This window comes from Aedes aegypti, chromosome 2, assembly GCF_002204515.2.
Source record: "Aedes aegypti strain LVP_AGWG chromosome 2, AaegL5.0 Primary Assembly, whole genome shotgun sequence".
NCBI classification, from domain to species: Eukaryota; Metazoa; Arthropoda; class Insecta; order Diptera; family Culicidae; genus Aedes; species Aedes aegypti.
In genome coordinates this window covers 146,847,317-146,862,698 of record NC_035108.1, presented here as the reverse complement: position 1 = coordinate 146,862,698, position 15,382 = coordinate 146,847,317, and the positions used below count along the sequence as shown (strand labels likewise).

Sequence of the window (15,382 nt, the reverse complement as noted above, 5' to 3'; positions counted from 1 at the left end):
AATTAGTTCGTCTTAGATACTGTTGTAGCGTAGAATTAGCTTGCCGGATCTAATGAATGGAAAAGACATTCAGCCAATCAATATTTTGAACGCCGTTCTGATTGAGTGGGTACCATACAGCGGAAAAATATTCCGAAGTCGCATGCACAAGTAAACAATTGAGAGACTTGAGACAATATATAAAGGTGAAGTTTTTAGCTATGTGGAAGATATATCCTAAACTCTTAGAAGCATTCGCGATGACGTAGGACATTTGATTCTTGAATGCCTTTTTTATAGTCATGACGGTTTTCATGCATGGAAACCTTTGAATTATAGAATAGAGATGTTTTAAGTTCCCAGACCAAGTTTCATTAAACATGTGGGATTAAACAAAATGTTGAGTCTTCAATCACTTCAAACATTTTCATTCCGGAGAAGAGGGAGGATGTGTGGCACTGAATAAACATTGTTATGGTTCTTGGCTTCTAAACCTGTTATGATGGGCGACAATCAAAAGCCTATTAGAATAATGTAGCATTGAATCGCACATCAAACGATCTAGTAGGCATTGAACAACTTCGACGACTCACTCATATAGTAACATCAGAGTGAAATGTCAAGTTCTTCGTGGGGCTCCCGTTTGCTCACTTCGATTCCGAACTCCACAGTAATGATTTGTTTTCCTCTTTCAATGCTGGATTTGCCTCCGAGTTTTATTTTTTATTTTGATGATTTCCTAAAGAACAGAGCCAGGGTCCAATTGAGAAATTTTATTTTCAAAATTGTTGTTTTTTAATTAATAAAAACGCTTGTTAATTTCTTCTTGCAAGCACTGGTATGATTTTCGTAGCAGGATTGCAAGAAGATGCTATAAAATGGTCTCTTCCTCACGTTTTTAAGACTGATCACGGGCTTACGAGTTTAATTTTACTCCACATTTAGGTATTGCAATACCCTTTGCTTTAACAATGGAATTTATTAATGTTGCATTGTCAATAACAGACTTGGGATGTTAATTGTATGAGCACAATTTCTGCGTAGCTGTAAACATGTGTTAAAATAAACAATCTATAATTACCTTCAACGATTTCACGAATCTTTCTACCCTGTCCCTCAACAGTAGAGAAATAAATAAATTGTTCATTTTTTTCTCCTCAATTTTCCAGTACCTGCAAGTCCGACAGTGCCCTACGTACGTTTGCCAGCAGCTATCGGCCTCCGAGAGGAAGCGATAAAATTCGTACGGCATCCGGTCCTTGCGTGCTGCCCCGACACGAGGACGTGCTCCTGATGAGCGAAACGGAAATGAACCAGGAGGATAATTTTGCCCAACTGCGAAACAATGAACAGCCAACGGCTCCGCATCCTCTGCCTATGCCCGAATACGGGGGCTACTTTGCACCGTTGACGGAGTTTTTGCCAGATGCGACCAGCCCCATCAGTGGTTTCCATCGCTGCAATGTGGCCGTGATGCTTCTGACGGACATCGTCGTCGATGGAATACCCGGGCTGGACTGGACGCTACATGTGCCGCTCATGTTGCACATTTTGTTCCTCGGGTTGGATCATACCCGGCCGATTGTGCGGGACCACTGTAAAAAGTTGCTGCTGAATTTGCTGGTAAGTGGAAAAGTTTTATTACTTTCTGAGAATCCGGAATCAGATTCTGTTTTAAAATTGTTATTGTGATCGTTGCATTCAACTAATTTACATCCGATATTCATTACATGCAATCCAAAGGCCACGGTGCCCCGACAGACCGTTATCATGAAAAAAATGTCCATCAAGTCTGAGTACAGGGCTCGATTCCTGAGGTTATTCTGCACCTCTGGGCCAATTTAAAAAAAAAATCCCTAGGAGGAAACTCGAGAAATCTTAATTTGAAATTTTTGACTAAAAATTTCAATACCCATAAAATTTTGCAATAGAACTGAAAAAACTACAAAAAAAACTCAAAAAGTAGGCCAAACTGTTCTTAACTTATATACAATTGTTACCATTATCATAATTAGAAATATTTACAACGGACTTAACTTACCAGAGTAGCTTAAATATGTTTTTTTTTCAAAAGATTACCGGGTTTAGCTTAATTGATTGTTGTTTTCTATGTTGAACAGATTGAATGGTGAAACAAATAAATTAACAATTAACATTGTTGTTATTTGGGAAAAAGGGGATCTTAGAACAAATGTAGCACAACAATGATTAGAAGATAAGCTGAGATTACTGTTATAGTCGATAAGAGCAAGTATCAAACGTTTGTTTCAAATCTGGTATTTCGTTCGCTTAATAGTCTTTGCTCCTGTTCCAAAAATGAATCAGCGTTTTATACAGAGCACATTGACAATGATGTTTCATTTGGGTATGCGTGCATTCATTGTTGCTCTCTTTGCATTATTACTGAAAATCGATTTACTTTTCGAAACACTTTTCAGCGTTGTACGATAAAGGGTCGCTAACGTTTTGGCGAATTTATTAAACCTCTAATACCCAACCTTGTCTTTAGACGGAGTACACTATGGAGTTTTGTGTATTTTTTCTTAGCTCGGATATCAAAATGATTTTATTTTTGGCTTATACCTTAGGCCATAACACGCATATTAGGAAAATTTTACACGTCTTTTAAAACATTTTTGTATTTTTGGAAAAATGTTTGAAACATTGTATTATTTTAAGACCTACAAATGCCTGGGTCTAATTCAACGTTTAATACAAAAATGAGTACATTTTATATTTTTCTACAATCAAACTAACACAGAAGAAAAGCTGGGTGAAAATAAAATAATTTCAAATCAATTTTTCCGTTATTAAAACGGAATATCAAATATGTGTTTGAAAAAAAATAAGAAATTTTGTGTTCTCAAAAGTACTGCAAAAACTCATTTTTTTATTGTCAAAAGAAGAGACTTCAAGAAAAAATGAAAAAGGATAGGGATGCTCAAAAATAAAAATTAGAAAAATCAAAATCCAAAATTTGCGAATAAAAACAAAAATTATTGTCCAAAACGTGTTTAGATCGATTTTGGATAGCGAAAAATGATACTTAGATCGGAAATATAAATTTAATTTAATACCCATTAGAGGGTCAACGGAAGAATGGATCTCTGAAGTCAGGCAAACTGTTATCGACTAACAGTGTAGAAATTTCGTTTCACTTTGCAAGTTTCGGGCTTAAGCTTGTTACGTAGTCCGCACAAGGAGATATTCGCAGCCAGACATTACGCGGAAAACATCATTATTACACGTCACGTCACAAAAGTTTTATGGCTTTTCAACAGCTTCAACTACATCCCCATCAAGCACTGCCTCAGCACCAACACAACTGAACCTGCTTCATTCTATATGCGACCGTATGCGTTTGGGTAGAGTAAATGGCATAACAAGCTTATCCTAGTTGTCCCTATTTAAAATAGTGAAACCCTGATCTACTGTACTGCAATCGATTCCAATGAAGTTATCGTCTGCATAATCGAGGAGTATATGTGACGAAACGTAATATTGAATAGTAAATTTGTAAACTCATCTCCTTTTCATCCCATGTAAATTAACAAAAATAAGGAGGCACCATGCCTACAATTTTTACTTGATTGTATTTATCAGCTTAATCAGCTTTCCCAATTCATTTCCCGAGCAATTTGTTCAGGGATTTTTTTAAAGAATTATATTATGTTTCTAGGATGTCGTCCTAGGATTCTTCCGAAAAATTCACCAAAGGTTCATCCAAGTATTTTCTTTTTTGTTTTTGTTACTTTATAAACAACTTTAGCGATTTTCTTGTGGATTTTTTTAAACAGATTTACTAAAGAATTTTGCAATTCATTCTTGAACTTCTCAAAAAATGTCATTTGAAATTCCATCAGGTATTCTTCCAGGTTCAGATTCTGAACCTCCATAATTTTTTCCGAATCTAGATCCCGATTCTTTCATAAATAACACCTAGAAATCTACCAACTACCCATTTTTTTCAAAAACTACTCCAGGAATGTCTCAATAATTTGTTTTAAGGTGAAGCGGCGTGTAACTCAAAGAATCATTAGAATCATCATTGATGTAATAGTAGTAGTGTCGCCTTGTCATGTACATTTTCAAAACAAAGAAACAAAAAATATAACATTTGTGTTAAGCATATTTTAATGTAAACACATGAGAATTTTGGTAGATTGACGAGTATTGGAAATTAAAATATACTCTTCAATCGTACATATCAAAAGAAAACATTATCATTTAATGAAAGGCAACGGAATTTCTCTATTTTTTTTTATTGGTTTTATCGCATATTTTTGTTATGCACCGGCTCGGTTTATGTTTGTCAGAGATGACGGTGTTGCCAGGTGGCTGGTGACAGATTTTTCTACCAATTGTTATATGTTTGTTTTCGGATCATTTGCTGCATATCATAAAAACTTATCATATTGCAAATAGTTTTTTATCACAAGATTACTGATTTAATAAAATTTTAATGATTTTTGCGATCAATTCACATTAAATTCTATGATTTTACAGCTAGCAACTCTGACATCACTGCACTCAACGATCGCGATTATTGTGCACACACGACAGACGCGTCCCGACGCATCGCACTGTGGAGCTTGTCATGGTTTTGGGTGGTCCAAATTGATAAACTCTTGGTATGGTTTCTGTAGTTTGAGACAATCGGAAACAAATAGTGTATAAGTTTCATGAATTTATGCTTTGCCAGCGTGCGGCGGCGGGGTTGATTTGCAGCAAGTGAAAATCACCGCCATAATAATTTTGAGTGTTGCGGTTGGTAAAACTTTATAAATATTTGATTCCCGTCTGAAATGTGTTCCTTTGAGGAAAGTGAATGAAAGATTTGTTTAGTGGAAGTGTTGTGAACGCAATATGAAATCCAAAACACAAATGCTTGCTGTAGAATTACAATGGAAAAGGTAATCACCTATTTACAAGAGTAGTTGTGTGAGGCAATGAAATGCGGCATAAGATCAGAGATTTTTTTTTGAGAATATAAATCTCATGTATATTGTCGCTAAATAGATAATGCTGTATTTGAAAGTGTTGAAGAAACACTATATATTGGCGTTTTTTTAAACATTGCCAAAGATATCCAATGATAAATTTGTTATGTAAGATTCCTCTGTATTTAAATTTTGGAGGAAATTTTAGTGTTGTTTTGGAAAACTTATTGAGCAATTCTTAATGGACTTTAAGAATCAGGAACCATAGTATGAGAATTCTGCATGTTTTCAAAGCTCATAGGAATTCCGCCCTATAATTACGCACGAAATCAATCACAGGGTTCTGTCTATATTTGAACAAGTAATTCCCATTTATTTTGCTAAATATTTTTCCACAGATTTCTTTACCGCTATGCTAATTTCGAAGGCAAAAGTATTCCTGTTTTTGTCAATAAATTTTCTCTGAAGATTCTAAGGCAAAATACATTTTAAACAGTTTCAACACTACATAAATCTACATTAGGGGCCCAGATAGCTGTAGCGGTAAACGCGCAGCTATTCAGCATGACCAAGCTGAGGGTCGTGGGTTCGAATCCCGCTGGTCGAGGATCTTTTCGTAAAGGAAATTTTCCCGATTCCCAGGGCATAGAGTATCTTCGTACCTGCCACACGATATACACATGCAAAAATGGTCAATCGGCAAAGAAAGCTCTCAGTTAATAACTGTGGAAGTGCTCATAAGAACACTAATCTGAGAAGCAGGATTTGTCCCAGTAGGGACGTAACGCCAGAAAGAAGAAGACTACATAAATCTCAGTCGCTCTGCGTGTGTATACATGTGATGGATGGATTTGAATTGCGAGAAGAGTCTGCGTGATTTGTTGAGATTTGAATTGGAATCTTGTAACCTTTTGAGTTATTGGGTCACCAAGTAGCTCGGTAGCTTAGTTGCTAAAGCACTTTTTTAGTATATAATAGTCGTGGGTTCGAATCCCACCAGAGCACGGGGATTTTTTTTCTTATTTTCACTCATAATTTATCTATTTTTACCACGCGTAATGAGTTAAATAATTTAAAAAACCATCTTCTTCTTCTTGGCATAACGTCTTCACTGGACAGAGCCCGCTTCTCAGCTTAGTTTTCTTATGAGCGCTTTCACAGTTATTGACTGGAAGCTTTCTTTTCCCAACTTGCCATTTTTGCATTTGTATGCGGATTATACTCTATGCCCACGGAAGTCAAGGAAAATTTCCATTACGAAAAGATCCTGGACCGACCGGGATTCGAACCCATACCCCTTCAGCATGACTGTGCTTTGTAGCCGCGGCACTCTGCTAAGGAAGGCCCCTACAATTTAAAAACCATGCGGATTAGATTACCGAACAGCTCAATATATGTGTCAACATTTCAATAACACTTTTCGTAGATAATTCTTGTATAGAGTAAGGTGGGGCAAAAGTTCGACCTTAGTGGTATAATCAAAGTTTTCAGGAAAACAATAGCAGATGAAACAAAACAAATACGATACAGTGAACCTTCAACATATTGACTATAATTTTGCTGAACAAACTTGTGTCAAAATATTTACCCATTTTTAGTTACAACAGTTTCAAAATTGATTGTCTTAAACGAACTTTTGCCCCACCGGTGGGGCAAGAGTTCGAATCTAGTGTGGGGCAAAAGTTCGTTGGCTAAAACACAAAATATCAATACTTTTATGATAGGCATACTTTATACCAGCCGTGAACTTATGTATGCCGAAAAATACACACTAAATTTCACCAAAAATTTTTCCATAACAGGGTTAACTGTAATACACCCAAAAATAGCAGTTTTTCGCAAAACTAAGTGAAAATGTAATTTTTTTGTGACATTTTTCGCACGATTAGGCAAATTTGCTTAATTTGAAGATAATAAGGCAATTTCAGGCAATTTATTTTTTTTTTTCGTGTGTTTATACATAGGTCGAACTTTTGCCCCGCTATGGGCCAAAAATTGTTTTCAAGCACTTATGCAAAAACTAATACACGTCAAAGCATCCTTATGATAGACCTAGAAACGTGCTTACAAAAAATATTGAAAAATATTTTATCTTCATTTGGTTCCATGCATCGAAAGTTTGATCAAATATTGCAATATTCTCGTCGAAAAACAACAAATAGCCATAACTTTTCCAAATCTCAGTCGATTTTTATGATATTTGGAGTGAAAGTGTCTTACTTGAATAGCATTCGAACCACCATAGCATTTCTAAGTTTTGTTTTGAATTGAGCTAGAAATCTTACAAAGAAACTCTTGCCCCACTCGCACTTTTGCCCCACTTTACTCTAATCCGGATTCCGGGATTTGAAACAAAATTTCCAGAAAAGAAAAAAATGAAGATTTTTTGACGCAATTAAGATGAACATCGTGATTGAATTTGTAATGGAATTTCAGAGGAAACCATTTGAAGAAATTTCTAGAAGAACTTTTAGCAAAATATCTCAGTACAAGATTTGACAGACTCAATGAGTTTTAGGATGAATTGCGAGGAAAATTTTAAACTTTTAAAAGGTTAAGTATTTTTAGTTGATTCCGAGAACACATTCCGAATCAATTTGTGGATACAAATAGACATAGAAGGAATGATTGTTAAACTCGTTTTTCTCGGTTGAATATTTTGAACATGGGACAATTATGCGTACAACGGTAGACTATGTAGTTTGGCTTCAATTCCAATAGAAAAAAAAAACTCAAATTTGGGTTGGTTTTACACACAATTGAGTTCTTTGTATGTATATGTATGTAGGTAGCCACCAATCCTTGCTTGAGTCTTGCTCTGCATGCGGCTCCACTCACAGTAAGGTCAAATTTTATTACCAATCTGCATTCAACATATCGCTGTATGAAGGGCCAAAAGGGGGTGGCGGACCCGTAAGTAGAAACACTTACGCGAAACCCGCGGAAAATAGAGAATCTCCTTCCAGCCATATGATCCAACAGATTGAGTATTAGAATTTGCACTACTTGTCGAGCTTTCCACGGAAAGGTTTGTTAAAAGAAGGGCGCGTCAAATCTTTTACAACTGTTGGAGAGAAAAGTACTAGACGCGAACGACTAACACTTTTCCTCCTGACTCCGATTGGCACTCCACTTCATTGTCCAGTTGTAAAATCAATGATGCCCTGATGCCCCCTCCCTTCCCAGTAGATGGTCAATGTTATATAGTATAATAACGTGATGTAAAAATAATATGGTATTTGAAAAACATAATATAATATAATATAGTATTTATAATCCGCCAACCCAGTATCCTGAAAATGATTAATGCTATAAGTGTCCTCATCTCCATCTACCAGGATGTTACAGCACATTCTCCTAGTCTCCGGTTGGCACTCCACTCCATCTTCCAGCTGCAACTTCAATGATGCCCTGATGCACCCTCCCAAATCCCAATATGTTTTGAAATGAAATGATCATAATGGAAAATATATATAATAAAATAATAAAATATATAAATGGAAATCAAATTTATGTATTATATAGTTGTTCAACCTCATTCAACACACTCCAAAATAAGGACGAATTACATTCTGTAGAGATGGACGACGTGCTGAAAAATGAAGAGCAATGATAAAGGTAGTATCTGCGATATGTAGACTTCATGATGCTCCAAGTAGTTACACCAATAGAATTGAATCCTTGTAATCATTATAATGCAATAGAATGTAATGTAGGTAATGATTTTTAAAACACTATACGATAAACAGCAATTGAGTTCTTTCAATCCAAACATAAAAAAGTTGCATTTACTAAAATTTGATTTATTAGGCAGAAGTACCCCATTGGGAGGATGCATCTCTCTCTATTTTTGACAACATTCGTGACGAAGAAAGATAATACCGAGAAATTTTGCGTTGAAAGAATACTGGATGTACTTAATTTTGACTAAAGTGAACTCGAAATTTAGGTTACATATTTTCTCCGTTTGTACTAACTTAATAAACTCCTTTTTAAAACTATCGGCTCCAATATCGATATCGATAATGCGATATCGATTCTATATCGATATTGAATGCAACCGATGTATATATATTAACTATGATTTTACTTAAAATGGCAAAATTGGTTGTTTGTTAATCTTTGTTTGTTTGTTCTATAATTTCTCACGTTTACTTAATTTTGAACATGGTGCTTATTTTGCTCAAGAGTGCAAACTTAAAAAATATTATCAAAACAATTGATTTTTTAAAATTTGATTAAAGTTTTACTTCAGATTATCTACAGAAGATTTTTCTATAACTATATGGTCAAAGACGTAAGAATGAATTTGTTTACGTAACAAAAATATCACTTTTAAATGATTAATTCTTATACGAAAGGGTCAATTTTTAGACTATGTACTTTTGACAATATTTACGTTAAATTGTGAATTTTTTACTTGAAATTCGGCAATCATATTCATTAGAACTCTGAAAAATTTATTGAAAAACTTCGTTAGGAACGACACATGCTTCTAGAAATGTAACACCATGAATAAACAAGTAGCGAAAAAATCGCTAATTCAAAATCTGAAAATTAGGTTTTTATCTACACTAATCTCGAAATGACAGTATGGTAAAATCGTGCCCATACTTTCTGGGAAATCCTACATTGCTCCGGAAATTTCTAAAGCAGTCCTCAAGAATTCAGCCAGGATTTTCCCAAGGAGAACCACAGAACTGAATTTCTCCAAATATTATTTCAGAAATCTTCTGAATTCCTCCAAAAATTCTGTGTCTTTTTTCAAGAAAGTCCTATTTCCTCCAAGATTTTATCCAGTGATTCATCCATCGATTTCCTGGGACATCCTCCAAGCCCAAGATCATCCGGTCAAAACATCTTCTAAAGTGCAATCGATAACTTCTCCAGAAATTACTATGGATTTTTTTAGAATTGTCTTTCACAATTTATATAAAATTTCAACTTGGGATTTCTCTGAAGATACTACTAATAATTGCCCCAGAGATTCTGTCTACAATTTCTACAAAAAATCCTCTAGCAAATCGCTGAGATTTCATCAAGTAAGCCTGGGAATTTGTTTTCAGGAATTCTTCCAGGAATGTCTCTAGGAAATGCCAAGAATTTTTTTTCCTAAAAATTAATGGGAGATATTTCTAAAAAAAATCCTAGTATAATCTCTGATAAAACTTGTGTAAATTTCCAAGTTACCGCTAAAGAACAAAGATCTCTGAAATAACTCCTGGAAGTTTTAAAAGATTTGCTAGATAATTTGCAAATATAATCAAAACAAAAAATCAATCGAATCTCATGATAGTACTCTGCAGGATTCTTTAAAGTAATTTTTCGAAAAACTTTGAACAGAATACCTATCAAAATTTGTATAGTAATGATCGGAGGAATCACTGAAAAAACTGCTGTACCTAGTACGAATTGGTGTGAAAACTTGAATGAACTTTTGAAGATTGCACGGGAATTTTTTGAGAAACTTTTTAACACTTCAGTCGTTGCGCTGTTGTATTTTGTACAACACTGGTGAAAAACCTCGCTTTTCGATCACAACTGCAGCGTGGTGGTCAACCTCCGCTAATTTGAACGGTACCTCATGCAAACGTTCGCGAATCACTTTTAGCTTCGGTTACTCGGGAGCACGACAGATGCGAGTAAACCAGCGCTCTGACGCTCGGGAGTGTTTGGTTTTGTTTTTTGTTCCAGTTCAGCAGAAATGTTCGTCACTTTCCATCACTGTTGATATCTAACTATGAATCATAGTTAGATATCAATTAATCAATGATTTATTCGATAAAATATTTTGTTTTCGTTCTGCTATCATGTTGCATTTTTGTTAATGTTACAATTTTATGTAATATTGAATTTATTGTTGCTACATGTATAAACGCTATGAAAAAAAAAACATAAGGTCCCGTGGGGCAAGTGCGTAATGGATTTCGCATAGTTTGGATTCTTCAAGTGGGGCAAGTGAAAAGTTTATCGTTTTGAACCTTGAATTCAAAAACTAACAGTTATATTCACGATTTCTTTTACCTTTAACGTTTGCTAAGGCGTCCCGAAGAACAATAACATTGTTACTTATGAAGACAACAAAGAAAATTTTATTCTTGTTACTTGAATTTTCTTCTGCTCAGTTATGTTTGTTGGAATGATTCGACAACTGCAACATTTCCAATGTTAGTTCATGGGACAGCAATTGCATTTCTAATCTGTAGAATTTACACCGCTTGTTATTTGTTAAGAAAATCGGATATGACGTCGGATAGCTCATCGGGAGAATTCAAACGGAATCCTTCAATAAAGTGTTTAGACACTTTTTTATACCCCATTTTTTATGTTTTGAACTAGCTTTACATAGACATTCCACGAGATTCCCATGCCTTATTTTATATTAACCCATATCAGCCCAGCGTCCTAACAATAGGACAGAAGCCCCGAACGCCCAGCGTCCTATAAATAGGACAGTACTTGTAGTGCAAATATCTTGAAAATAAAGAGGTTTAGGAGAAAACTGTCTCCCGCAATGTTGATCCAGGACTGCTGACTTCCACTTGGTAACTATTTTAATTCAGAATTAACTCACCAGGTGGCGCACAGACGCCAATAAATGTCGCATATATAAGTAACATATGAAACAACTTTCCAGCGTACAAATATTTGCTTCGTTTATATCTCAGTCCAGCGATGAGATACAAAATTGGTGTCTTCGACAAAGTTGAACAACTAAATAATACCTATTCGCATAGAACCTTATAAATTCGGAAATCACTCCCAAGATGGCGCTAGTGAGCCAAAACTTTATTTGCTTATATCTTAGTCCAGTTATGAGATACGAAAATGGTGTCTTCGACAAAGTTGAACAACTAAATAAAATCTACTCGCATAGAACCTTATAAATTCGGAAATCACTCCCAAGATGGCGCTAGTGAGCCATAACTTTATTTGCTTATATCTTAGTCCAGTCATGAGATACAAAAATGGTGTCTTCGACAAAGTTGAACAACTAAATAATATCTATTCGCATAGAACCTTATAAATTCGGAAATCACTCCCAAGATGGCGCTAGTGAGCCAAAAAATTATTTGCTTATCTTAGTCCAATTATACAAAAATGGTGTCTTCGATAAAGTTGAACAACTAAATAATATCTATTCGTATATAATCTTATAAATTCGTAAATAACTCCCAAGATGGCGCTAGTGAGCCAAAACTTTATTTGCTTATATCTTAGTCCAGTTATGAGATACAAAAATGGTGTCTTCGACAAAGTTGAACAACTACATAATATCTATTCGCATAGAACCTTATAAAATAGGAAAATCCTTCCAAGATGGCGCTAGTGAGCCAAAACATTATTTGCTTATCTTAGTCCAATGGATCATTAAAACAACCAAAACGGCCGCTATGGAAAGCATAGATAGCGCCACCGTAGCCTTGTGTGTTTGACAGAACAGCAATGCTGTCACAATGTTAAATCCCATATACAGTGGCGCCTTTGTTTTGATGCGGTGAACACTTGCAAAAACTACCTTCAATGATCCATTATACAAATATGGTGTGGTTGGTAAATGGCTGGGCATGGCGTACCATTGGTACCTCGCGTACCCTAAGGAATAAAATAGACCTCTTTGTGCGGTCCTTAGCCTCTTGCCCAGCAACTCCTATCCCTACCTCCTCGCGGTACTGGCCGGGGTACGAGTAACCTTGGGGAAGATCGGGTAACCAACCCCCGGTGGGAACTTTGGTCGTATGCTGACAGGGAAGGGGGGGTTTTGCTTTTGCTTTTGCTTCTGCAAACCTTGAGCGTCTGTACTCCATGTTAGGAGCGGCTCACAACAGCGTCTGTTCCCCATGTCAGGGGCGGCTGATCATCGTCCGAGTGCCAGAGAAGGACTCTAAGCTAAACTGCGCACTATGGTCCTCCGAACATTTAGGGGGAATGGTCCTCCGGAAATCTAGGGGGTTGGTGTCAGGCCCTGCAAGCCAGCCGTAAAAAAATCAAGCAACGAATAATCAACGAGAGAATACGATCCGGGACAATCGGCGAAGACCACAGCGACGTAAAGGGACTAGCGATTGGAAGCTCGGTACGTGGAACTGTAAGTCTCTCAACTTCATCGGGAGCACACGCATACTCGCCGACGTGCTGAAGGACCGTGGATTCGGCATCGTAGCGTTGCAGGAAGTGTGTTGGAAGGGATCAATGGTGCGAACGTTTAGAGGTAACCATACCATCTACCAGAGCTGCGGCAATACACATGAGCTGGGAACAGCTTTTATAGTGATGGGTGATATGCAGAGGCGCGTGATCGGGTGGTGGCCGATCAATGAGAGAATGTGCAAGTTGAGGATCAAAGGCCGGTTCTTCAACTTCAGCATAATAAACGTGCACAGCCCTCACTCCGGAAGCACTGATGATGATAAAGACGATTTTTACGCGCAGCTTGAACGCGAGTACGACAGTTGCCCAAGCCACGACGTCAAAATCATCATAGGAGATCTAAACGCTCAGGTTGGCCAGGAGGAGGAATTCAGACCGACGATTGGAAAGTTCAGCGCCCACCGGCTGACGAACGAAAACGGCCTACGACTAATTGATTTTGCCGCCTCCAAGAATATGGCCATTCGTAGCACCTACTTCCAGCACAGCCTTCCGTACCGATACACCTGGAGATCACCACAGCAGACAGAATCGCAAATCGACCACGTTCTGATTGATGGTCGGCACTTCTCCGACATTATCGACGTCAGGACCTATCGTGGCGCTAACATCGACTCTGACCACTATCTGGTGATGGTCAAACTGCGCCCAAAACTCTCCGTCGTTAACAACGTACGGTACCGACGGCCGCCCCGATATGACCTAGAGCGGCTCAAGCAACCGGATGTCGCAGCGGCATACGCGCAGCAACTCGAGGCTGCATTACCGGAAGAGGGTGAGCTGGACGAAGCCCCTCTTGAGGACTGCTGGAGAACAGTAAAAGCAGCCATCAACGATGCAGCTGAGAGCAACGTCGGGTACGTGGGACGGAGTCGACGGAACGATTGGTTCGACGAGGAGTGCCAGGAGGTTTTGAAGGAGAAGAATGCAGCGCGGGCGGTCATGCTGCAGCAAGGGACCCGGCAGAACGTGGAACGCTATAAACAGAAACGGCAACAGCAGACCCGCCTCTTTCGGGAGAAAAAACGCCGCCTGGAGGAGACGGAGTGCGAGGAGATGGAACAGCTGTGCCGATCTCAGGAAACGCGTAGGTTCTATCAGAAGCTCAACGCATCCCGCAACGGCTTCGTGCCGCGAGCCGAGATGTGCAGGGATAAGGATGGGAGCATTCTGACGGACGAGCGTGAGGTGATCGAAAGGTGGAAGCAGCACTTCGACGAGCACCTGAATGGTGCTGAGAGTACAGGCAATGAAGGACGGGACAACGGAGGAAATGCCTTCGTCAGTACTGTGGAAGATGGAAACCAACCAGCCCCCACTTTGAGGGAGGTTAAGGATGCCATTCACCAGCTCAAGAACAATAAAGCTGCTGGTAAGGATGGTATCGGAGCTGAACTCATAAAGATGGGTCCGGAAAGGCTGGCCATTTGTCTGCACCGGCTGATAGGCACAATCTGGGAAACAGAACAGCTACCGGAGGAGTGGAAGGAAGGGGTAATCTGCCCCATCTACAAGAAAGGCGACAAGTTAGACTGTGAGAACTTTCGAGCGATCACCATTCTAAATGCGGCCTACAAAGTATTATCCCAGATCATCTTCCGTCGTTTGTCACCCGTAGTAAACGAGTTCGTGGGAAGTTATCAAGCCGGCTTCGTTGACGGCCGATCGACAACGGACCAGATCTTTACTGTACGGCAAATCCTCCAAAAATGTCGTGAATACCAGGTCCCAACGCATCACCTTTTCATCGATTTCAAGGCGGCATACGACAGTATCGACCGCGTAGAGCTATGGAAAATCATGGACGAGAACAGCTTTCCCGGGAAGCTCACGAGACTGATAAGAGCGACGATGGAAGGTGTGCAAAATTGTGTGAAGGTTTCAGGCGAACACTCCAGTTGGTTTGGATCCCACCGGGGACTACGACAAGGTGATGGACTTTCGTGCCTGTTGTTCAATATTGCGCTAGAAGGTGTTATGCGGAGAGCCGGGCTTAACAGCCGGGGTACGATTTTTACGAGATCCAGTCAATTTGTTTGCTTCGCGGATGATATGGACATCGTCGGCCGAACATTTGAAAAGGTGGCAGACCTGTACACCCGCCTGAAACGCGAGGCAGCAAAAGTTGGACTGGTGGTGAATGCGGCCAAGACAAAGTACATGCTAGCTGGTGGGGCCGAGCGCGACAGGGCTCGCCTAGGTAGCAGTGTTACGATAGACGGGGATACGTTCGAGGTGGTCGACGAGTTCGTCTACCTTGGATCCTTGCTGACGGCTGACAATAACGTTAGCCGTGAAATACGGAGGCGCAT

At 38.6% G+C, this 15,382-nt stretch overlaps 1 protein-coding gene across 5 annotated transcripts in view; it reads left to right on the top strand.

Moving 5' to 3' along the window:
- The window catches only part of LOC5564260 (protein furry), a 384,478-nt gene that overhangs the window by 280,215 nt on the left and 88,881 nt on the right, over positions 1 to 15,382 (top strand). For all 5 annotated transcript variants that reach the window (XM_021842641.1, XM_021842640.1, XM_021842638.1 and 2 more), the window contains one exon: positions 1,149 to 1,602. In XM_021842641.1, the coding sequence (XP_021698333.1) occupies positions 1,149 to 1,602 (454 nt within the window). The remainder of the gene's footprint in view (positions 1 to 1,148; positions 1,603 to 15,382) is intronic.